This window comes from Saccostrea echinata, unplaced genomic scaffold, assembly GCF_033153115.1.
Source record: "Saccostrea echinata isolate AGI-Se365-2 ecotype Australia unplaced genomic scaffold, CSIRO_AGI_Sech_v1 ptg000006l, whole genome shotgun sequence".
NCBI classification, from domain to species: Eukaryota; Metazoa; Mollusca; class Bivalvia; order Ostreida; family Ostreidae; genus Saccostrea; species Saccostrea echinata.
In genome coordinates this window covers 12,815,673-12,842,565 of record NW_026889755.1, presented here as the reverse complement: position 1 = coordinate 12,842,565, position 26,893 = coordinate 12,815,673, and the positions used below count along the sequence as shown (strand labels likewise).

The window sequence follows — 26,893 nt, the reverse complement described above, 5'->3', positions numbered from 1 at the left end:
GCTTTCAAAGAGAGGAAAAAGTTTATTGAGAATCTAATATGTGACAATTGATAAGTATAATTCATATGTCCCCACATTGTATATGTTTAAATATGTGAGCCTGATCTGTAATTGTAAATCTAGCATTTTAATATATGATTGTACTTTGGGTCGGTGGCCTGTAATACTCAATAAATATATTGAATTGGATATGATCCGGACAGTATGGCACATGGAGGGGGCATATTGATTTAATGTGTAGTGGGTAGGTCACGTCGAGGGGGCACATTAAGAATATAAGACCATTCCAAGTTTTATCTATGTTATTATCGTCCACGTGCGCCTAGGTTTTTGACAGCCAATATCAGAAAAAAAACAAAAATCAGTAGTCCTGAAACTGATTATTCTGGTCAAAATCTTTTAATTCTGTCAAATATTTATAAATATTTGTCTATAATATGTCATGTCAAGCATGAAATATATGGAGATAACGAACAATATTCAAGCTCAAAAGTCCATTAAACAATACAAAATAGGAGCAGAGCAAACACGGACCTCCAAAACATCAGAGGTGGGATCAGGTGCCATGGAAGAGTGAGCATCCCCTGCCGACCGGTCACACCCGCGTTTGCTCCTTGTAATTTAAAATCCTCATTTTGCGAAAGAATATATCCTTTCTATCAGAATAATAGATTAGCGACACCCTTTGATTTGCCTCATTTTTATGATTATAAACTCTGTGTTTTATTTTTTGGTTTGTGTGTTTTTTGCGAATAGGTAGGTAGGTTTTTGAAAGATGGGTGGACGCTAAACAAAGAAAAAACTTGGAATAGTATAATTTCGGTAGGCGGTTCAATACAATATTCATCTCGACCAATGGAATTTGAAGATTTTTATCAGAGGCAGGATAAATGAAAATAAACAGAACATAAGCTAGAGATCAATGCATTTAGTTGGCAGTTTTTAACTATCAAAGGCTTAAAACATTTTTTGAAGTAACTGAAATTAATAATAAAGTTTAAATAATATCAAATTAATATGATTTCCCTTACAAATGACAATTTCTTAGCTTCGAAAACTTCCGAGCTTAGAACAGATTGGAGCCAAAATTCTTTTCTCCCTTATAAAACACCTACAAGTTTTTGTTTTCATATCATTTCATATCTTAACATGACCACTTCACCACAAGGAAAAATTAAACAAAAGGCCCATGGGTCTGAACGGTCGCCAGAGTATAGTACAACACTGTAAAGGATCCATAGAAGTATAAGTAGGTAATTGATGAATGAAGTTATGATGACCAAGAATTTCAAAAATCTGGTGAAAATACCCTTATTGTAATGTGCGAGACCCGAGCGATCTCCTTGGGATCGTTCTCTCTTTGCCCAAGTCTTACAGGGATGATAATGAATGTAAAATATACAAATACAATGGACATTTGCCTACTGTGTAATGTATTCAATGTATACAAAGATATTTTTGTCTATTGCCTAGTGCTACAATAAAGTAAACAAAGACAAATCTCTAATGCTTGTATTTTCACTCGAAGTGATGCTTCTTGGTTACAAAAATGTAAAATAACTTAGCTTATTGCCTCTTTGCTATTCAAAGAACTTTGTAACTGTGGAAATAATGGAAAAGTCGACTTACACCATGAAATTATATGTCCTAACCCCGGACAGAGAGCAAATTTAAAAACGAATGGGTTTAAAATTCTATTCCAGTGTTTAAATATTGCAGTAAATAAACATAATTTGTTTACGTTTCGTTTTCCATAAAACGATTACAATATTTTTCCGATGTAATTTTAGAAACATATTTTTAGCCAATCAAAATCTAGAAACATTCCGCCAGAGTTAAGCACATACCATTCCATAGTGTAAGTCGACTTTTCCACTCGGCGAGCAGGGTTTTGATGCTATTTACGGAGATGAAAGAATATAAAAACAAGCATAACATATATGGTTGTGTAAATAAATTATCGTAGAAGACAATGGTAATAAACAGTTGTCAGTGCATTTCCTCTGAAAGCGTAAAAGAGCGATTATGGGGAGGGGGTACTCCTTGTACTTCAGAGCTGGATACCTTGTGTTATTATTACACTATGGGCTAAAATAATTATCACCGAAACAAGTGTCTGTGACCCCTGACCCAGGGGCCATGAAATTCATTATTTTCGAAGAGGCACCCAAGCTCAGCATAACTATGCATTTAGCTTGTTTGCTTAATACCTAGGAGCAGAGGAGAAATTTTATTAATAAATAATAAATTTTCACTATATATTCAAGAGAAACCCGACCTAACACCAGAACCCTTGACCCTGGGTCCATGGATTTCGAAATGATGGTAGAGGGCTCAATGCTTGTTACAATCATTGAAACAGTTTGACTGCTGATGTCCAGAAGTAGACAAATTTTTTAAAGATTTCATTAATTTTGATAGTTTTAGATCCACCCTTCAGGCCCCAGGGGGGCAGGGGCCATGAACTTCACATATTTTTCCCCTTTACCCATGGATATTATTTGCTCGAATTGGTTGAAATTGGTCCAGCGGTCCCAGAGAAGAAGATAAAAATGTTCAAAAGTTTACGACCAACGGACGACGAACGATTAAAAAAACAGATACCAATAGGTCAACTGAGTGATTCAGATGACCTTAAAATAAAAATAAAAAAATTTACAAAGCATATAAAAATAAACTCACCCCCCCCCCCTTAAAAGGAAAAATCGGGTTAGCCATTCTATTTATCCCAATTTTGGTAGTATCATATGAAAGATTCTCTGTGGTGTCATTTTTTTATGCAAAAAGAAAAAAAAATAATCTTTGGAAATAGAAGTTGGCCTCAAATGGTTGATAATTGTATTTTTATCGAGATGTCAAGGGAAAGATGGTAAATTTTAACAGACCCTACTCCTAAAATAAAACGGTCAATCTTAATATAATTGATACCATCAGTTTGTGATATCGTCTTCTTGAATCTGTGAAAATTTCATCAATTTTCAAATGCAATAGATATGAGAAGAATCCCTCCTTGATTTTTTAAATTTCGAGGAGCGTTCTGTCGCTTCATTTAAAACTCGTACCCGGTCACATAAGTTAAGTAACTGCATTGTGTTTTAGAAATCTTTTGTTTTTGCCTGTTCTTTTAATATTTTTCGGAGCTGGGACAGTGCTTAATAAAAAATGCACATCGCTTTCTAGTAAATACTTAAGAAACACACGTCGTTATACACGTTTTAGTATCTCCATTAGAGTATAAGAATTTTTTTTAAAACTCAATGCTGTTTAGAAACTTCCATGACTTAATAGTATATAATATACAGGTGAAATATATACCTGTTTGCGCATTATCAAAAAGTCGAAGATCGTATTTTCTGTCGAGTCCTGTTCTGTACTTAAACTTATCTTCGTCATGGTGAGCATCCTCCTGTGAGTCCCACTGCACTCGCACCTCTTTGGCGTTGTTTAGGATTTCCACTACAGTTCCTACGTTACCATTCCCTCCGTCGTCATCATTGTTTTTCTCCCAATCAATTCCTCTTACTACTCGTTGTCCTGGTTTGATTTTATCTTTAAAAATATCATTTCAAAAATTGTGTAATTGAAGAGTCTCCAGCTTTATGATTACAGTCTAATTCCGCGGTTTCTAAGTTTAGCGCCCATTATCTTAGATTGTTGGTCAGTTTATGGTGCAAATTTTGTCATCGAGAGATGACACATTAAGTTTGAAACCCGGATGTGAAGTCCCAGTGTAAGCTGCCACAGATACGCTGGTGGTCTGGCAATTACGCGATTTCAAGTAATATAGAGATATAAACACTAGAGGCCCATGGGCCACAATGTTCACCTGAGTCAATATGGCCCTGCTGTTCATCATCAGCAGATTTCTTGTCCTATATATTCATATGTAAAGTTTTGATCGCCTGTTCAAGGCATACCCTACCCCCAGGTGCCAGTTTTGAATGAAATTGAATCTAAACTTTCTGAGGATGCTTCTACATTCATATAACTAATCATGCATGGCTTTGCTGTTCTTGAAAACGGAATTATTAAGATGTCTGCCACCCTACCCGGCCGTGGGGAGGGTGGGGGGAGGTTCATGATTTGAACAAACTTGAATCTACACTACTTGAGGATGCTTCTATATCAATATGACTAATCATGGCTTTGTTGTTCTTGAGAATAAGATTTTTAAAGATTTACCTATACACGTATTCACGTATATAGTGTTCATTTGTAAAACTTTGTTCCCCTATTATGGCCCCACCCTACTAGTGGAGGACGCCTTGAACAAACTTGAATCTACACTTGAGTAATTGTGGCTTTGTTGTTCTTGAGAATAAGATTTTTAAAGATTTTTTTTCTATATATTCCTATGTTAAACTTTGATCCCCCATTGTGGCCCCTCTTTACCCCCTGGGGGTCATGATTTGTACAAACTTGAATCTACACTACCTGAGGATGATTCATTATCAATATGACTAATTGTGGCTCTGTTGTTTCAAGAAGATTTTCAAAGATTTTTTTCATGATTTGAACAAATTTGAATCTACACTACCCTAGGATGATTCATTATCAATGTGACTAATTGTGGCTTTGTTGTTCTTGTGAAGAATATTTTTAAAGATTTTTTACTATACATTCCTATGTAAAACTTTGATCCCCCATTGTGGCCCCACTCTACCCCCCGGGGGTCATGATTTGTACAAACTTGAATCTACACTACCTGAGGATGATTCATTATCAATATGACTAATTGTGGCTTTGTTGTTCTTGAGAATAAGATTTTTAAATATTTTTTCCTATATATTCCTATGTTAAACTTTGATCCCCCATTGTGGCCCCTCCCTACCCCCCGGGGGTCATGATTTGTACAAACTTGAATCTACACTTCCCGAGGATGATTCATTATCAGTATGACTAATTGTGTCTTTGTTGTTTCAAGAAGATTTTCAAAGATTTTTTTCATGATTTGAACAAATTTGAATCTACACTACCCTAGGATGATTCATTAATGTGACTAATTGTGGCTTTGTTGTTCTTGTGAAGAAGATTTTTAAAGATTTTTTACTATACATTCCTATGTAAAACTTTGATCCCCCATTGTGGCCCCACTCTACCCCCTGGGGGTCATGATTTGTACAAACTTGAATCTACACTACCTGAGGATGATTCATTATCAATATGACTAATTGTGGCTTTGTTCTTGAGAAGAAGATATTTAAAGATTTTTCCTATATATTCCTATGTAAAACTTTGATCCCCCATTGTGGCCCCACCCTACCCCCGGGGGTCATGATTTGATCAAACTTGTATCTACACTATGTAATAAAGGTTTCACTCAAGTTTCAACCTTTTTAGCCCAGTGGTTCTTGAGAAGATTTTTAAAAGATACCACTAAATTTTCACGAATTCTTAATTACCTCCTATTGAAAGAGGGCATGGCCCTTCATTTGAACAAACTTGAATCCCCTTTACCCAAGGATGCTTTGTGGCAGGTTTGGTTGAAATTGGCCCAGTGGTTCTGGAGAAGAAGTCGAAAATGTGAAAAGTTTACAGACGGACGGAGAGACAGACGGACGACGGACAAAATGTGATCAGAAAAGCTCACTTGAGCTTTCAGCTCAGGTGAGCTAAAAACTGCTCAAAGAATAAGCAATCTGTCTTATTATCAAACAAAACAGCCATCCTAAAGAAAAAACTACACAGGGATCATACTTCAAGATTCAAAGAGACAGGATCGTTTTGGTGAAGGTGGGTCTTCAAAATACATGTAGCCCCTAGTCATCTAGGCTATTGCATTAAAGAAATAATGGTCAGCGCGCCTGTGTATCAAAATGCACTAAACATGGCATCGAATAGATCAGCAAAGGCGTGGAACCAATAAGTTACAGAAACGCGAAATCACAGTGAAAACATTTACATAGATACTCGCATTAAATGCATAAATACAATTGGTATGAATTGATGGCGAAAACTTTACTTTTATGACTTCAGTCTTCCGATAACAAATCTTATTCAGCGAACAAGTTAAGACATTTATTATTTATTATATGGCCAAGTTGCTTGAAAGAAAAAGATTAAGGAAAATCTTTTGAAATCATTGAGGGCCAGACTTATTCAAGTTAGCTCTTTAAACTTTCTTGGCTGCTGTCAGAGTAAGCTGCTGTGAAAGAAAGGCAAAAGGAACGCTAAGATTTTACCCATCAGGGACGTACCATCGATATTGAAAGGGGAGCCGGAAAAAAGTCCAACTTACCTAGAAAAATTTGAAAAGCAAAAAAAAAAAAAAAAAAAAAAAAAAAAAAAAAAAAGAATATTGTACAAACAGGGAAATCCTTTTTCGGGGGAGGAGGGGAGGGGGTTCAAACTTCTTTCAGTTCCAAATTTTATTCTTACACTACTACATACTACAATAACCATTTTCAATAGTAAAAAGTTATGTTTGAAATAAAATAGGTGGGGGAGGGCAGCCCTACCCCACCCCCTGATGCTATGTGCCTATCATCTTCTTGTATAACAATTGTTTACAAATTTTCGAATACTGCAATAAAATAAATACATTGTACAAAGAAAATATTTGAAATGAATAAAATATATTTTCACACCGGTTGAATATTACTTAACCCCTCCCGATTTATTTAAACGGTACCTTTTACTGTTGCAAATGTTTACTGAAAGGCCGCTGCAAGCCTCCATCCCCCTTCCCTACACCTTTTTGTTGCAGTATAGCCATATCTACCCAATTAAATGTGTTTTTCAAAAGAGTCAAAAAGTTCAAATCTTCCTTCCCCATCCACGAAAAATGATTTTCGAGTTTGGATACCTCCTTTTTTATCTAGTCAAAAACTGTTCAGGTAAGTTGTATTTTTTTCTGACTACCCTCACTCCCTTCCCTTATAAACGATTCTTCTGCCTGTAATAGCTGAGAAAAAATGTTACATTTAAGCCAAAGAGATGACATTTTAAGCTTTCTGGAAAGTCAAACTTGTTTTAATTTTACGTTTCCTCAAATCTCTCTGCAGTTCCTCATTAAAATGTTCAACGTCGAGTCCGCATGTTTTTTGCCAGATATTCGCCTAATACAAAACGACTAGCAACTGCCATTGAAATAAAATGTGAACAAGTTGATCTTTTCTAAATGTTTTCTAAATATGTCTTATTGCTTGGCGGAAAAAGCGAATATCTGTTTCAAAATCCAAGTCTTACTCCTGCAGAAACCGCCAAGAATATGAGTACTATTTGTATATTTCTTTGGTCAACTTTGAGCAGTTTATTTCGTCTATTCAATTAGCATTCAATTTCAACAGCTTGCCAAGACCTTTAAGAACACAATATTAATTCTGCTGTTATTTAAGGGAAAAAAAATAGAAAAAAAAATTGTTATGAAGCTTAAATTTGAGGGTTACAATAGACATTTAAGGAAAGTGTCTAGAACATTTAAAGAGAAGTGTCTGGAAGAGTTTAATAAATTGAAAGATTTAACCATGGCTGACCAATGAATTGTCAAACGATTGAAAGAAAAACAATGATACTAGACAAAACACATAAGAATCGCATTTGGGTCACTGTCCAGGAAACCAATTCAACGACGTTACTGAAAATTCGACGATAAAAAAGGAATCAGATGTGCGGAAAACAGGGTCCTTATGCAGAATAAACCAGGACAGAAATCTAGAATCAGCCTTATTCTAAACCAACTTAAGCTGCAGCGACTGATTCCCTTGCTCAGCTGCCTTTTTGCTTTGTTTTCAACAGCAGAATAGTCCCTTGCAATCAAGAAACCCATTTCTTCACCCTTTTCCTTCGGGTAGCACACGCATCAGTTCAATGACGTCTGCTTTACAAATTTTCAAACCAGACACTGGAAAACAAGATGCCTTATTTAAGTACATCAACGACATCCACCTCCAACGAAGTTAATGGATTTTAAGATATATTTTCGGTCGGGATATGGACGACTGAAAACGCTGCGAACAAATGGCATATTTCCTACTATCGTACTGTTTTCAAGAGGGATATGAAAAGACAATAAAAAATACAGGTATACTTTTGACAGATTCACTAAATAGTGGAAGACCTTTGATCTAGGTGTCACAAATATACCAACAAAAGATGTCAATGTATCTTTTTGTATTATATAACCATTGCTCAAAGTAATAAAAAAAATCTGCTTCTAAAATCTAAGACGTTACGTTATTATCCCATTTTCTTTTCGTTTCAAAGGAGGATTGTTATGTGACACTCCGTCATTTCCTGACAAAGAAGGATCCTATAACACCAGAAATTATCTCGTCTGCTAATTCAAAATTTGTATGTGATTAGGCTTACTTTTGGGCTTTTTTGTTTTTTGGCTTTTTTCCCCTCCTTTTTTTGGGGGGGGGGGGGTATTGCAAAGGATTTTTGCAATTTGCATTGTTAACATCAATAGCTAACATGGCAGATTTAAAGAATATATCTGAAACTGTTGAAAAAGCAGAACGGACATTTATCACGGAGGAAATTACTTTAACATTTCTCGAACGGATCCACCTACACGTAACTGCCCAGCAAATTTACTTGTGAATGTTGGGCATAGAAGGAAATTCAACCGATATTTTAAGGCAACTGTCATTCTGTAAGAAATCTAATATTTATCTAGATGATTTATTTGTCGATACTTCACTTTTAAGAGCGCTTCTGTGCGTACAAGATCAAACGAGATGTAAAGCGGCAAGTTTGATCCGGTGATCCGCGCCTGTCAACGAGGCTTGATACAGCTCATCGGATCAAGTTACTGTTATTATATTAATTTTTTACATACTCTTCTCTAATTAGTATTCTATAATTAGAAAAATATGGTAAAAGATTTTTTGGATTAATTATACAACTTTTTTCTGAAACAAAATATTCTTGAATTACAAGATAAAAAAGCATATATTCTGTGTACTGCGTGATCAGTTTTAGAGATAGATAAAAGGGATTCAGGAAACCACAGTGTGGTGATTCGGAAATCGGATCATCCGTAACGCGATTGCATGAAATCAACAGTAAAAATAAAACAATATCATTTAGTGATAAAGAGTTGGGTATGTTATTAAAAATATATTCATATTATCGTTTGATTACATTTGATAATCCGTACCAGTGTGATGCGAAGTGATATAGCTCTTCGGACCCGGTAACTATTTTAATGATAAATTTATAATATACGTCTCTTTAATCAGCAAAATATAATTTCAAAAACATATATGCAACTTCTATCCATTAAACAAAACAGGAAAGAATGTTTTTATATGCAATTAAAAAAACATAATGAATACTGTATATTTTGTCGTCAGTTTCAGAGAGTATTGTTCCAAATCCAGAAAGTCGGATTTCCCGTCACGTGATTGCCAGAAATCAACTGTAAGGTTTAGTGTTACATAATATTTAGTATTCATGATGTAGTTTGAAAAGTGTGAAAATGTGATTCCATAATTTAAAAGACTACCTATCAAATGTGATAAAGGTTTTCCCTTTATTCCTTACTTAATACAAGTTTGATTTTATCTGAATATATACGACTTGTACGAGCATTTACCTCCTTCAAAGCAACCAGTGATTTCCATTCCTGCAAATGTGCTGCATTTTGCGACAATGTCATGCACAGATGGATGGTCTTGAATATCCTAAAAAAAAAAAAAAACAATACAAAGATATATAAAAGAAAATACAGTGTCATTCTTCCATTATGAAGAATTGTGCTATTTATGAAATGTTTTCCTTTGATACACGCGAAGGTATGTAATAAGGTGATATTGTGTAGCGTTTGGAGCTCACAAACCACATTTCAAAATAAAATATTGATGATGCATTGATAAATATTTTTATGAGAGACACCCTTTTAGTTGTTTTATTCTAAACATGAAAGAATTCATTCTTCTGTTAATTCATCACACTACACATCCTAAGTGTACCCCTGCGTCCTTTTCTTCGTAATCATCGTCACTGTCATCAGAAGAATCTGATGTGCTGTTACATCCATGTAAAGTAAATCTCTGAAATAAACCATAAGAAAGTTTACAATGAAGGCCAATTACCTACTCATTGAAATATGGGAAGATAACGAAATAATATCAAGACCGACCTTGTAATGCAATATGATGTTTTGAGGTATACCGTAAATCTGGAAATTTTTACGTCGATTTATTTTTGCGAATCTTGGTTAAAAAGGTGTTGATTTATTTTTATGTTTTAAAATTTTGGGAATTGTCATTGGCGCTAAAAGTAAGCGCTTAAAATTTTCATAACAGTTTATAAGTTACCTATGTGCACACAATGAATTACGCATGTACGTACAATTTTTCTCTCGTCGGAGTTACATTATACACAAGAGTAATTTCTTCATTAACAATCTGTCGTGCTAGGAATTCGTTGTTAGATAAAACAACTGGCTTTGTTTCTTGGAGAAATAATTTAAAAGAGACCTACTGCCTGTCAAACCATCGGACTATATTGAATGTAGTTAAAGTCAGACGATACGTTCCTCCAAAATCTGTTTTGTATCTCTTTGTAATGTATAAAAATATGATAAAATTTTAATTACCTTCGGATTTCTAAATTGGTTTCTGATAGTCTTTAAAAAATCAAAAGGCTAAAAATTTTGATATTGGCAAAGTTATTTTCAAAAGGATCATATAGGAAACACCATCCATTTGTATCTTGCACAAATGCCTGGTAAGGCACCTCGATTTTTTGTGAGGAAGCATGTTAAAGTAGCAATACTTCAATGACAAAATCTTGGAAAATAATTATATATATTATTGAGGAACGTATCGTCTGTCCTTAAGGCACGGATTATCACGGGTAATTAGCTTGTAGTATAAACAGATTTCTTAAAATGACCACTGCTTAGGACCACCTGTTCACCGGGTTAAAATTAGACACCAACTGTCACCTAGTTTTTGTTTACATTTTTTGTTGATTAATTTTTGAGAAAAATATATTTGCGAATGCAATGCACGCGCAAATTTGCTAAAAATTTATCTACAGTAAAAATTTCCAGATTTACGGTATCACTCCTGACACAAGTTATATCATGGAATTTTTTAGAAGAGTTTTTTTGATACCTACTCAAAATGTCACAGAAAAAACATGTCCAAGAACGAATTCGACGTCGATATAATGTCGATATCGTATCGATCAAAATCAGTACTATGAAATTAGAACTACTGGATACAATATACATGTACAAGACTAAGTGCTATGTCGATATCGTCAATATTGACAATATCATATCAACATATACCACAAGAACGGTACCAACCAAGGGTTGAACAAACATGATTTGATATCGAAGTGATATCGTTGATATCGACACTATAAGGAAAACTTCATAATCCATTGAACAATTATAAATCGATACGATATCGTGACAGAAAGGACAACTTCGTAAACAGAAAGTATAATATACACATAAGTTTAAAGAAATGATGAAGCAAACTATAAAAATGTAATTTGTCGGTATCGTAACTACATCGTGTCTTGGACATAACTCAGAAAATTGGGTTAACTTTGCATCTGATGGTGCAACGGTTACAATTAATTTGACCTTTTTGCACTTAAATTGTAACAAAAAGGTAAGTCGTTTTAACCTTTATCATATTTTACTACATGTAATCAAGGCAATAAATATTATATATTTTTTTATTCCTAATAGTTATTATTGAAATGATCCTGCAAATAGGCAAGTTTCGAGGTTATCTTCCTTAGTGCGCTCTTTCACATCGGGAGTTTTGGTTCCGCGAAAACAGGCAGGTGGGAAATTATTGAATACGCTACAACATTGATATGCCTTTCCATTACAACAGGCCCCAAGACCATAAACTGAGAACAGACTTAAGTCAAAATTTCAAATCGATATAACTTTCGAAAGAATTTTGATAATAAAATTTTCATCAAATGTTTGAATTGAAGGGTTTTGCACATTTGCAAATTTCAAAGTTTGTACATTGAATGAAACTCAAAATATTAAAAATTAAAATTTTGACTTAAGTCTGTTCTCAGTTTTTGGTCTTGGGGCCTGATTTTAAAGATGCACTCCTTATATAGAAGTTCCCTTAGGTAGTGAGGATTATAAATTGTTCAGATAATGGTTCCCGGGGTAGGGTGGGCCACAATAAGGAATCAAAGTTTTAAATTGAAATATATAAAAAAAATCTTTTCATATCTTCTTTTCAAGAACCCCGGGGCCAGAAAATTTGAAACTTGGGTATCTTACTGTGCTAGTTTAGGTTGTCAATTGTTCAGTTAATTTATCTCAGGGGTACTGTAGGTAGGGGCCACGATTTGGTTTACATAGGGAAAAATCTTTAAAACTTCTCTTCCTAAGAACAACAAAGCCATCATGAATCATGTGACAATGGGAACATCCCTGGAATAGTAGAGATGTTCAAATCAAGACCTTGTGTTTAGGGTTGTGTCACAATACGCTATCATTTTTTTTTATATGCGAATGCATGTATATTGGAAAAAAATCTTATGCAAGACAGGAGGGTCAAAGTGTCTCTTAGTCTACAAATATTTGAATTCTTTATCCAATGATTTTCAAAAATGAATACAGTAAGGTAAAACACGATTTAAAAACATCAGAGATTTAATAAAAATGTTAAATGATTATCTTTTAACTTTAGACAGTAACACATCACTGTTAAAACACCCCCCACCACGGCCATTCAATTACAGCATGCAAGACTGCCATACACAACAAATGCAGCTCATATCCAAGATTGACGAAGAGGTGAGTACTGAAAATATAGTCACGAGTTAAGGTATCATATGTCACTCATGAAATTAGTTATATCAAGAATTTTTTTTTGAGAGGTATATTTTAGAAAAATGGGGTCAGTGTGCAACGGTACAATCAACTTTACCTTTTTGCACTTACATGTAAATTGTAACTCTTAGGTTTATCAGTTATCACTTTAATCTTTATCATATTTTATCAGATATAATCATGGCAATAATCTTATTTTATGTAAAATAGCTTGAATAATATGTATCATTGAACAAATCATGTAAATTAATGCGCATAAATTATTGTGACCTTTTTGCACTAAATAAGTATCAAATTTTTGCAATAATTTTTTTTTTCAAAGAGATGATAAATAATTTCCTGTATCAAACTTTTTTGACTTTAGTGCTGATCGGTTGGAAGTACCGTGTAATTTAAAATAATGACAGAAAAAGTTGGGGTCAGTGATGTAAATTTTGATATGTTTTTCAAAAAATGCGATTCTCGGGCAAAAAAGAACTTGACTTCTTTAATATATTTTTTATTCTTGGCAGAGACTGTTGGGTGAATGTGTAAAATTTACTCTAAAAATAAACGTTGAAACCTATATTTAATATTCCTAGCATACAATGACGAAAAATATTCTCCAAGTAAAAATATGTGGGGCTAAAGTTTGAAAATATTAAATGTAACAAATAAGATTTGAAGAATTTTCTAACATCCTTCCATCACAATAAATAGTCCCCCATAAATTTTGCTTCTTTATGCCTCGTGAGCAATTTGTACATTGAATTGCTATGAAAATTGAAGTTTTTAAGGGAGCCGACTGGGGTTTCATTGTTTGAAAACTAATATAGAGAAACTCTTTAATTTTATACCATATGTACTTTACATTGACTTCGGTATACATGCCAAGTTTAGTGAAAATCTACAGTCTGGTTATTTTTTTTGGGACCATCTCAAAATACAGGTATATTTACTATAGGATTATATAGGAAAATACCATTTTTTCGCACTTCGGAGCAAATTATACAAATGCTACTACAGACTTTTTGCTCAAATTATATTATTTGATGGGTAATACTATATTGCACATTTTGTGAAAAAAACACAAAATTTTACCGTCTGGCTTCCAGAGTGGGCGTCTCAAAATGTCAAAATTCATTATATTTTCCTGTTTTTATAGCGTACAACAAAACATGACAGACACCACAGATTTACATAAAAAATAATAAAAATGGTTGTTAAATTCTCAATTTCATATGTTTAAAATTTCGAGAGCGTGTATTTTATACTTTTTATTTTATGGCATAATTAATGACCCCGCTTAAAGAACTTCGGTTATTCATAACGTCAGAAACACACTATTACGACGTCTATCTACCCATCAGTTGAAAAATCGTTGAAAAAATCAGTTATTTAAAAACATAATTAGATTTTTAACCTGAAATTTCCTAAAATTGTGAATTTTTATTTATAAATTATGTAAAAATAGTTGCTTTAAAAGAGTAAATACGCTTTATTTTACTATGCTACGCGAAGTATTGCGCAATGAAAACCCCAGTCGACCCCTTAAGTTAAAGGTTCTGACGGAACTTTTCTGAAAAGCTGATGAGTGACATACCTTAACTATTCATTCTTAGCGTGGCTGTCAAATTGCTACCTTGTAGATGTTGACAAGTATATAGGTGTGTAATATACTGGCAATGTAAATCTACTCAATGTCGGATAAAGGAATATTTCGAATGAAATCTATACCCACTCTAAATTCAAAGAATTATGGTCCCAAGCTTTCGGTGTCTTAGTGAATAGGATGCCATTATTTATGTCATATTGTAACTGTCATGTTTGTGTGTCCTGTCTTGTCAAACGAGACATAAATTATTGAATCAATAACAGTTATGGCCAAGATTATAGCTTCTCATAACTACAAACTTCAAGATCAAGGTCATGAGGTCAAATATCATAATACAATCCAAAAGGCCTTGTCACAAGTAATGCACATGTGGAAAAAAAATATCACAAACCAGAGTATACAATCGGAAAGGTCTTGAAACAGGTAATCCACATATTTTTGTATGTAAATGCCATCCGCCCAAAGCAGAAGTGCATAAAGAGTATCCTTGTATGTCTGGGCGAGATTCTGACTGGTAAACTTTACGGACTCGGATTACGTATAATTCTTCTCCCAATCAAAAATTATCAGCAATGTTAAAATTTTTAAAGAATTACGTCTAACTTCAAGGTCAAGGTCATTGGATTAAAAAACGAAGTACATTTGGAAATGCTTGTCACAGGTAATGCACGTGTAAAGTATGGATGCCTTATCTTCGCTCCTTCAAAAGTAAGCAACACTGATAAAATGTTTAAAATTTAGATCAAACTTGAAAAACAAGGAGTCAAATATCATAGTACATTCGGAAACATTTTGACACAAGTAATACACATGTCAGATATGAATGCTCTATCCATTGTCATAGAAAAGCAATCACCGAAGTTTTTCTCTTTTTTTTTTTTGAAAATTAGGTCTTACATAAAGGTCAAGGGGTTAAAAATCATAGCATGCTTGGGAAACATCTTGTCACAGGTAATGAATGCACAAGTCAAACATGAAAGCACTATCGCTTCTCTATCAGTGGTTATAATCAAAGATAATATTTTTGAAAGTAGGTCAAACTTCAATGTCACGGGCTCAAAACTATAGTATATTTGGAAAGGTCTTGTCAAAATTAATGTACATATATAGTATTAAAGCACTATCTTTTCTCTTTCAAATGAAATATGAGATAACGAACAGCATTCGAGGTCAATAGTCCATTAAACATTACAAAATAGGAGTAGAGCAAACACGGACCTCTAAGACATCAGAGATGGGATCAGGTGCCATAGAAGAGTGAGCATCCCCTGCCGACCGGTCACACCCGCCGTGTGCTCCTTGTTATAATCAGGAAAAAACGGAAAAATCCGTCGACAAATCAATGAGTAAATAATGGCCTAACAATTAGTATTTATGATCAATTTAAAGTAAAATTAAAATTTATGAAAAGTAGGTGAAACTTGAATGTCAAGGTATCGTGGTAAAAAATTGTAAAATATCAAAGGTCTTCCCAAAGGTAATGCACATGTCAAACATGAAATCCCTATCTCCTCTCAATGAAAAGTTATAAGCCAAGATTTTTTTTTTTTGTTAAATAGGTCAAACTTCAAGGTGAAGGTCACGGGATCAAAATTCATAATGACCTGAAATGTTTGGGAAAGATTAGCCAATAAATTCAAACATCAGGATTTTCAATTGACGTACTCCATGGACCAAAGATGAATCATCTGACAAATTGATGATCATAGGCATTGAAGTCCCCAAAATATGCATCGTAATCAATTTGAAAACGAATGTCCGCAAAATTCTAAAAGTAATCAACGTTACCTACTTTCGAGTCAACGTGATATGAGGTCACAAGATGCATGAACTGACAAGATTTGATTACCCTAGTCCTTATAGTAAGCAAAATATCAGTTTTAACAAAACAATTTTGGGTCAATTTTGACCTTCAGTCCACGCCCTTTGCTCCAGGGTGATGCCTTGAACAATTTTTAATCTAAAAATATCTTCATCCTTATGTGAATGTTTAGTGATAATCAGCCCAGTGTTCTTGAGAAGAAGATTTTTTAGCAACCAGTTTTTTTGTTTTTAATTTTTCTAATTATTTCTTCTTGTTTATGGATCACGCCCTTTGTTTTGGTATAAATGAGAGCCCTTGGGCCAAGGATACTCTGTGACAAATTTGATAAAAATCAGCCAAAGGGCTCTTGAGATATTGCCCATATTCTAAAGAGTTTACGCACACCGCACAAATGGCCATAGCATAAGCTCTTTGAGCCACAGCTATAGCTTAAAAAGGGGTCGAACCCTCCTCCTCCTCCTTTAGATTTGCACATGGTGTGTTTATATGTTCACTTTCAACTCTTTGTTTACTTAAGTATTAATTGGATTCATTACCATTATTTCTTGTTTATACATAAAGGAGAAATTATATTGACCATTAAACGAGATCTTTTGTCGCCCTTTGTAGGCAATCATCGGTAAGTAGGTTTTGCAGGGCCGTACGAACCGGGGAAGGGGGCAATGTCGTATACTTCAAAAAACAAAGCTACTGTAGTTTATGCTTGTGCCCCCTCGACATTTTCATTTGACGACCTTTATTTATTATTATTTTTTCTTTTCAAGAAAATTTAGAATCGGAGTGTTTATACCCCCCTCCCGAATTCCTTCCTACAGGCCTGCTTTACCTATGATATCTGTAATATTGGCTCATGATTGGACGGAAATTAAGCATCCCCGAAAACTTTCAAGATACAGTGATTTCGTACGTGATCTAGACGTTTCGGGAGGGTTGGAAGAATTCAAAAATCTACATGTAATGTACATAGATTAAGATGTTTTTTTATATACCTCTGTGAATTTTTTCCTTTATATAAAAGTGTGACGAATAAACCCTGATATTTTTTCCTAACAACCCCTACCGTCAAAAAGAGTTCGTGCTATTTGCCCACGGTGAAATAGTCATCAAAACTATTCATTGGCAGCATTCCGTTTCCCTCGCTTTTCATCTAGGAACTGTTCTGGTTTTATCCGGACCGTGGCGTAACACAAGTACAGTCGGCTTCGGTATATTAAAACATTTATTGACTATTCGGACGATTGCAAGTTTATCGTCCGCCTAAACAGCAATTTTATTTCCCTGGGCTGCACTTCTGGAAAAAGCTGTTGTCTTTGGGAACGATAAACTTACTATTGCCCTCATAGTCAGTAAATAAGTGTATATTATATTCGTTTGACAGACAAAAAACAAGAATAGTTATATGTATAAACATATCTATATAATTATAAGCTGTTGGCAGATCAAAGCATTCAATGTCAATTACCGGTCAACAGGGGATGCTTACTCCTCCTAGGCACCTGATCCCACCTATGGAATTTCCAGGGGTCCGTACTTTATGCCCTGCTCACAAACTATTATTGTTTATAGATTTTTAAGAGATTGATCACTGTTCGTTATCTCTTAAGACAATGCAACCCAACCATAACTTGCCTACCACCGGCACAACATTCAAAAGAGACAACTCGCCTTACCTATTTAACGTTATCAACTTAAACGCAAAATATACATGAGATAACAATAATTCTCCATACCGTAGGTATATATTTCTTAGCGTAATCATACTTGTTCCAAAATTTCCTCTTATGTTCTAGTTTTTCTACTAGAGCATTGTATGAAATATAGTAAAATATAGTAGAAATATTATAATTAAGAAAAAATATTGTACAAGTAACTTACTTCGGATTATGATTAAGGAGGGGTGTGTGTTTTCTTTTAGAAGGAGTAGTTAGAAGGTGTGGAGGAGACGTTAGTTGTGTCGATTCCTGTTGATATTTTCAAAAATGTGCAATATAGGTCAACATGTATTTAATTCATAAAACCACCTTTTGATTCTGAAGGTAATGATAAAGGCTTCATTACAATAATGCATACCTTGATCAATATGTAATGTTGAGGCTGTGCTATTATTAATATTTTATCATAACAACTAAATTTAGAAACAAAACTTCGCGATGAAATTTTGATGTTTCATATCAAATAAAAGAAACATATTAAACTATACATATTTTAAGTACAACTTCGAAAGTTTTCTACTTAACTATGATGGAGACACACGCACGTGATCCACGTATTGTAGTCCCTTTCTAAGGACAGCAAATAATCTTTATATTTCATTTTTACCTGACCATGGTGTAAGGATTGCAATTCAATTGGTACGCCCTCTGAGGCCATGTCCTACAAAGTCAAAACCAGAGAGGACTAAGCAATATAATGTTTAACTGGATTTTTTAAAAAAATCATTGACAATTAAACAAAATATCTTACAAAAAAAAAAATTAAATTTCTTTAAATAGAACTTGAAAAATAGCTTGATACTAACCCTTTTTATTCTGACGACAGCAATAAAACGTAAACCTTGGTTAAGTTATTAAAATATAAGGTTTTTTCAAACAAGGAAGAAAATGTTTCCCTGAGAATATACGTTGTAATAAACTGAAACAATAGGCTACTTCCTGTTTCCATGAAAGATTCGATAACCAGCTGAAAAATCTTAACAATTGAACCTTCTTTGATAGGAATTTTTATTTTAAGTATGAGCATGCTTGTGTATTTTCTCTCTCTTTTTTTTATTTTTCGGATGAAATAAGAGAATTTTACAAACATTGACCGATCTCAATAATCCTACAAAATTCGAATCTGTGTAGAGGGCATAAGGCATGGACCCTTGAAAATCCACAAATGGGATCAGGTGCCTAAGAGATTACGCATCCCCTGTGGACTGATAATAACGCCATGAGTCCTATGTATTGAATAGGTAGAAATGTTCCGTGGTGACATTTAAATGTGTATGAAAACTAAGGCCTACCAACTGGCATTAAAATATGTCTGTCAGAATAAAAGCCAATGAAATGAAAAGGTTGTATTTGCTAACAAAGTCATTAAACGACCATAAAATTTACGAAATGCTAACCTTACATAAGGGAGTTGGAATCCATGAAGCACGAACTTACTTGTCAGTAGCCACCATTCTGTTTAAATGTTGAAGATACTGTAAGCATGTTCATGAGAATCGATTGAGATGGGAGACGTAAACACCATATACAAGTGAAAGTGGAATATTAATATGGTATTTTTAATACATAAATATGGAAAGTTCACGATGAAAAAGCTTAAGACATAACGTCTGACACACAGTTTAGTTTTACGTTTTTCCTTGTCTCCTTTAATTAGTTTAACAGCATAATATAAAACATACGTGGTAGAGTCTTTGATGTCTTTTATTGCGAATTAACTGGGATATATTGAGTCGAGATATGAAAGGAATTAACTCTTATGAACTGATAAGACATTGTAGATATATTTGATTGTAAAGTTTAAGGCCACAACTTGTGTTTTCTTTATCTCAGGTAAGCGTTTCTGAATAAATGCTGCTGCATAAGAATTTAAATACAGGTCATCTAATAAAGGCCGCATTATGTAGTCTTTCAAAAAAAAGCTTTCTGAAAATCTGGCTTTCAATAATTGTAAAAACAAGAGTATTTAACAGGACACAATAACAAAGTCCCACTAACTTTCAAAATCATCATATATACTTCTAATTTTGATTATAGGGATGACAGGTCTGGGGCGAACTTTTAATTTTATGTAGGATTTTTGTTCCTTTATTTTCGGCAACCACCCCAATACCATGTACTAAGACTGCTTAAGAAGATAAGTTTTATATTTCAAAAGATTTTCGAAGAATAACGGAGGAGGTCATACTTTCACATATAGGGATTTTAATCTAGCAACTCAAGCAGCAACTTCTTTCAAGAATTTCCTCTTCTTTTTAGTTATTTTTTTTTTCGAAATGATTAAAACAATGTGACAGGTTTCGTTTATTTTTTTCTTGCAGTTATAGTAGCTAAGCCATATCAACAATATAACGTCAAAGAATAATATACACATGCTGTGTAACACACAGGAGTTTATCAAATGACTCCGACAAGGTGTATGAGTATTTAATGATAATGACTCGTCTTGTATATTTATTGTGTGATTCTATTTATACAAATGATGATTTCCAGTTCCACTACAATGCGCATTTATTTACATGTTTGTAATTATGATAATTTTATACATAAAATATGAAGATTTCTTTTTTTAAATACCAAAGACAAGTGTCCACTAGCAGAGTAATGAATAAAAGAACAGAAGAATTAACATTTGCAGTCAAAATGATTTTGTTATTTTTAATATTCAAGGGAAAATGCATATCGACATTTTTAAGTTCTTGTACTTTGGTACCTATTTCTCGTGTTAAATAGCGTTTCAAGTATCTCGGAGAGTATTTCTGGCACTAACAGGAAAAGGGGGCTTAATAAGTACATGTTTACTATTATATTTATTTTTGTCGTTCGTGGAAAAAAATCAATTTGATTTAATCTTGAACATTGTTGAAGTTCATAACATTGTGCATTCTATACAGTGAAATAAATATGAGGAACTGCTTCTCTGTGTATATCTCATTTAAAACATCTCGTAATTCCATGCTCTGATTCGGGCATTTATTTTAATAGAAACATTTTTTTTAGTTATATACGAGATACGTCCCTTTTATATCATCACAACCAGACACTCTGCATTTATGCATATTTTAATAATGAAGTAATCAATGTTTTTCATAACTTTAATTTTTCATTAGTTGAACATTTTACAAAATTATGTACCAAATGTTTTTTTAAAACGCCTTTTTAAAAAGATTTTTGTTTTTATGAAAGCTGTAGATAACTATTCCTTTCGGGAAATAGAATGTTTTTAGAAAATATCAAGATAGTGACAATGTGTACATTGTGAATAGTAAAGTATGGGATCATATATATAACTTCAAGTGCCTGTGGTGAAAACTTCCTTATGTAATGTTGACTACAATTCTTCAAGTGATTGCTTCTGGGGGTACGGCGGGGCCACAGTAGGGAATCACAGTTTTACATTGAAATATGTTGGAAAAATCTCTGAAAATCTTTTTCTCAAGAACCCCTGGAACAAAAAAGATGAAACGTATGTCAAAGCTTCTTGAGGAAGTGGAAATCATGGCCCCGGCTATAGGATGAAACCACAATAGCGGATTAAATTTTTACTTTGAAATATACTGGAAAAATCTTTTTTCTCAAAAACCATTGACCTAGAAAAGTTGAAACATATGTAAAAGCTTTCTGAAGGTAAATTGTTTAAATCATTTCCTGAGGATAGGGTAGGGTCACAAATGGGAATCAAAATTTAATGTAGAATCCTGAAAAACAGCAAAGCAATGATAAATTATATTTGAAGGCATTCTCAGATGATGTGAATTCAAGTTTGTTGAAATGTTGAACCCCAGAGAAAAGGGTGTGACCACATTAAATGATCATAGTTTTACCGAAGAATTCCTAGAAAAAGTCATGATTAGTCATATTTATATGAAAGCATCCTCTGGTAGTGTACATTCAATTTTGTTCAAATCATTGTCCTTGGGTACTGGATGATGCCGCAAAAGACGATCGAGATTTTACATAGAAACACAAGAACCTGCTGAGGAAGAACAACAGGACCAAAGTGACTAAAGTGCGCATTGTTGCCATGGGGCTACTCTTACTTTTAATTACCATTCAATTTATGGCAAACATTAAAAAACATCTTGAGTATTTATATACATGTATAATGAACATGTGGAAGCTGCTGTATCATGTCCATATTACGAATTTCCAAAATCATTCTATATAACGTACAATGTTGTATTTCAATGCCATAAGTTTGTGTTAAACTTCACAAAGTTCAACCAAAAAGATTATAACAGTATGCTATAATATAAAGAGAAAATAGCTAATTCAGTGTTTCTCTAGTTTAAGTAACTTGTAAAGCACAAATCTGTACTTTTGTCAATGCTCACTCAATGGATCCCCATATATCCCACTAAAAAGCTGAAAATATCATTGATCTTGTCTAAGATAATTGGACTATTTTTTGAAAGTAACTGGTATAATTTGCTTTTGTTAGGTGTACTAAATATATTAAAATATTTTGGATGTTTGTAATTGCGCTATTTTAAAGTGTTGGCCATGTATACAAAGTGCGCTATACCTCCCTTCTCGATTGCTTTACAAACATGCTTCACAAATATTTATCGATTGTGATACTTTGAACTGGGAAAGTGTTGGGGAAAAAGTATTAGCAAGCATTACATAAAACAGAGATACAGGATTATCAGAATGCCATTTCTTAAAGAGGATTGCATCTCTATTTTTTAAAGGCAATTTACAACATGCTAGCTTAACGATTCAATCTTTAAATCATCAGACAGAAAGTTGTAAGTCCTTAATATTTCGGATTATCGACATGCTCAATATTTCTCGCCTATACAAGTGTCAGATGGCTGCGATAATTGACAAACTATTTCTAATGTGAAGAGCGCACTTGAGATTAAGGACTGTCAAAATAAGTCACTGTTGCTCAGACTAATACGATTCAAGTGCCTGTTTGCATGTGAAGAATTCTTTTTTATTTGTATATATTTTTTAACAGTTCTTATTAAACAATAAATTTAATCTTGACTTTATATTGTTAAGATTTTTTTTACCACACCTATAAGAATACATAAAATAAATCACGTGTAGAAATACTAATGACTACTGAAAATATAAATTACTGTATTCAGAAATATGTATAACAGTCAACACCTGATATGGGGACGTTAATATCGTAATTCGTGTAATTTTATATATTAGTCACTATAAGCAGGACCTTACCGAGAAATAATACAAGTAAATACAACAAAGAGAAATATTTATTGTGGCTTAATCATCCTATTGACTAAACAAGAGGCCCATGGGCCACAATGCTCACCTGAGTAACTTTGGCCCTGCTGTTCTTCACCAGATTTCCCCTTGTGATACTCATTGTGGCCCCACACTACACCAGGGTGTCTTGATTTGAACACTTTAGAATCTACACTACCCAGGAAGCTTCTACATAATTCAGTTTTTCTAACTCAGAGGTTCTTGAGAAGACTTTTAAATAATTTTTCCTGTATGTTTCAATGTAAAACTTGGATTCCCTATTGTGGCCCCACCTACCCCCGGAGGCAATGATTTGGACAATTTAAAATATAAACTAACCAAGAACGCTTCCATATAAGTTTCAGCTCTTCTAGCCCATTGGTTCTTGAGAAGAAGATTTTTAAAGAATGTTCCTGTATATTTCACTGTAAAACCTGAATTCCCTATTGTGGCCCCACCTTAACCCCTGGGGCCATGATTTGTATAATTTAGAATTAACACAACATTAGGATGTTTCCGTGTTAGTTTCAGCTTTTCTGGCTTAATGGTTCTCGACCAGAAAAGATTTTTCCTATATATTTCAATGTAAAACTTGGTTTGCCTATTGTGGACCCATCCTACCCCCTGGGGCCATGACTTGAACAATTTAGAGTTTACACTACCCCAGGATGCTTCAATATAACTTTCAGCTTAGGATGTTTCCGTGTAAGTTTCAGCTTTTCTGGCTTAATGGTTCTCGACCAGAAAATTTTTAAAGATTTTTCCTATATATTTCAATGTAAAACTTGGATTCCCTATTGTGGCCCCACCCTACCCGGGGCCATGATTTGATCAATTTAGAATCGAAAATACCCCAGGATGCTTTCACATAAGTTTCACTTTTTCTAGCCCAGTGGTTCTTGAGAAGAAGATTTTTAAAGATTTTTCCTATATATTTTCAATGTAAGACTTGGATTCCCTACTGTGGCCCCACCCTACCCCCGGGGGCCATGATTTGAACAATTTAAAATCTACACTACCCCAGGATGCTTCCACATAAGTTGCAGCTTTTCTGGACCAGTGGTTCTTGAGAAGAAGAGTTTTTAATGACCCCACCTATTTTTGTCTTTTCCTGATTATATCCTCTTGGAAGGGAGATTGGTTCTTCATTTAAACAATTTAAATTTCCTTTCACCCAAGGATGCTTTGTACCAACCTTGGTTAAAATTGGCCCAGTGGTTCTTGACAAGAAGATGAAAATAAGAGAAGTTTACAGACGGACAGACAGACGACGGACAACAGGTGATCAGAAAAGCACTTGAGCTTTCAGCTCAGGTGAACTAAAAACAGCAATAATTTGGTTATTTATATGATTCAAGCAAACGAACTCGTTATTTTTAAATTTGCTGGAGCTCTAGCAGAATGCAATGAGAGAGAAGAGATTAAACTAAACATAACCAGTTGCAAAAATTTGTATTTTGAAGCATATTAACAATGTTTACATTGTAGTAAAAAGTCCACTCCCTCCATCAGATTCTATGTGCCTGAAAATTATATTCACCTGAGTTGGATGCAGGTAAAATAATGTAACGTGCAATGCGGCCGAGCTGGTGTGTAGTGATATGTCTGTATCACCGAGGCGTTACACTCAGGTTCGTTAACCTGTTAACTCAGGTTTTTGTTGACCAAATACAATGTCTTTACAAACTTTAATGCAATTAAAACAAATAAAATTTTTTTTTTCTCTTGATTGGATGACCACTAACTGTGTTCAACGGGTATCTCCCGCAAGCAAATTTCTCTGGTCCTGCCACTCCACAGGTACTGCTGCTTCCTGGCACTTCCCCCACTTCTGTGGTATGCCACCTCTCTCCTTGCTAACCTACTGCCTTATACAGATCTTACGTGTTAGTTAATGATATAACCTTTACTGCCTATCCCCCGCAACTGTGTGCCTTATTCAGGTCTTATCACAATGTTTAAGAGGTTAAACAGCCAAGGTTCAACAATCAGAGAAGTCTCATCAGCACTATGATACAGCGTGTATTAATTCAGTGCAGACCTTGTACATCGGCAATTTCGACCTATTTATATGATCGCAGAATTAATAACTTTTAGTGTTTAAGAAATAAAATAAAAACGTACGTCCAACGTTTTCCAACGTTTTATATGAAACTAAATGACAAAAACCATTTCCGTTTCACTAACTTCACAGAACTAATTATATCAATTTAAGAGTCTTCAATCTATTGTTAGTCCAATGTCTACAAATAAATTCTTACGATTACCCGGAATGGCATATGCAGGTGAACAAAACGAAGAATTTAATGTAAAGGTAGGAGCTTACCCAATCTGAGAGCTATTGATTATTTAATCCTATAATTAATTATTGACCTCTAGATACCAATTCAAACTAAAATTAGATTAAAATCTGTTAGCACTTGTGTTTTTTGCATATACTAAACTTTGATTTTCCTTTCCTGCATTAAAGAAATTGAAGATTAAGTTCTTTTTTTGATAAACTATTATCGTTGGAAATGTTACAAAATTTCTATATTCTTCTTCTTGGAAAAATTGCAATGCTTCTAGGACTCTTAACAATCGGATATTCCAAAATTTGACTACCAAACATCCGCTTTATATAGAGTAATTAAGTTTTTTCTGATGTTATGTATATGTTAAATTTCAATACTAAATATTTAGAATATATACGAACTCTGTATTTCAAACGTATATATGAGGCAATTCAAGTTTGGTTATAAATCGACATTTCATTGGATAAAAAAATTATTTTATAATGTATAACCTGTGTTGTCTACGTCACAATGACATGAAAAACGTATCAATCCGCTTGACGTTACATTTGAAATATGTACAATTTGAAGGCATTTTTGAAAGAGAAATTGTCTTATTTTCTACACTTAATGGTCGCCCGCGTGGCGCAGTGGTTAGAGCGTCTGCTCTAGAGTAGCGAAGTAAGGAGTTGATCCTTACATCGCGGGTTCGAATCCCACTGTGGGACGTGGAGACCGGTCCTTCAGATGAGACCGTATTAACCGAGGCCCCGTGTCGCAGTAGGTGCTGGCACGAAAAAGATCCCTCACTGCTCAATGACCGTAAGTGCCGAGTATAGGACAAATTTTGCAGCTCTCCACCGGCAAGTGGTGGTGTCTCCATATGAGTGAAAAATTCTCGAGAGGGACGTTAAACAACACACAAACAAACAAACAGTCTACACACTTAATGATGAAAATTTAATTATAATGAATGAATTTAATTGCTACCCAAGTTAAAATTATTTAACTTGGCATAACCTTTTTTTATAAACCGCTTCGCGGATTATAAAGCGTAAACTGCCAAACCAACATTATACAGTACAACTTGGGTAGCAATTAAATTTATTCCTAAATAAGCGAGAAATGCAATCAAAATGTTTTATTATAAATGTTGAAGGTTTAAAAGTGCTTTGACAAATTAGTTTAATATTAATACATTTTCAGCATTAAAAAAATCTTGCATTAGCCAATTACATGCATATGCCTTAATATTTATAGCTCGCTTAATGTTTCCTTGTTGTCTGACGTCACGGCGTCAGACAGCACTAGATTTAGCCAAGGCTTGTTGGTCAAGTCGTTCAATAGAACTCTTGTGATAACTTGATCTTGGAAACTACATACTATTTTAACTATCATTTGGAGAGCATGAGGATTAAGGAAACATGCTAAACACCCAAACAAGCCAGAACATTAGACTGAGTTGATGTCATTATTAGTATATTATATATTAGA

The 26,893-nt window shown here is 34.0% G+C and overlaps 1 protein-coding gene across 1 annotated transcript in view; it reads right to left on the bottom strand.

The window, feature by feature from the left end:
- Positions 1 to 18,564, bottom strand: part of LOC133180401 (uncharacterized) — a 115,959-nt gene extending 97,395 nt beyond the window's left edge. Inside the window, exons 1-4 of the mRNA XM_061314936.1 lie at positions 18,514 to 18,564; positions 9,918 to 9,998; positions 9,542 to 9,629; positions 3,316 to 3,549 (exon numbers count right to left, since the gene is read on the bottom strand). Coding sequence (XP_061170920.1) covers positions 3,316 to 3,549; positions 9,542 to 9,629; positions 9,918 to 9,998; positions 18,514 to 18,564 — 454 coding nt within the window. The remainder of the gene's footprint in view (positions 1 to 3,315; positions 3,550 to 9,541; positions 9,630 to 9,917; positions 9,999 to 18,513) is intronic.
- Positions 18,565 to 26,893: the final 8,329 nt, after the last annotated feature.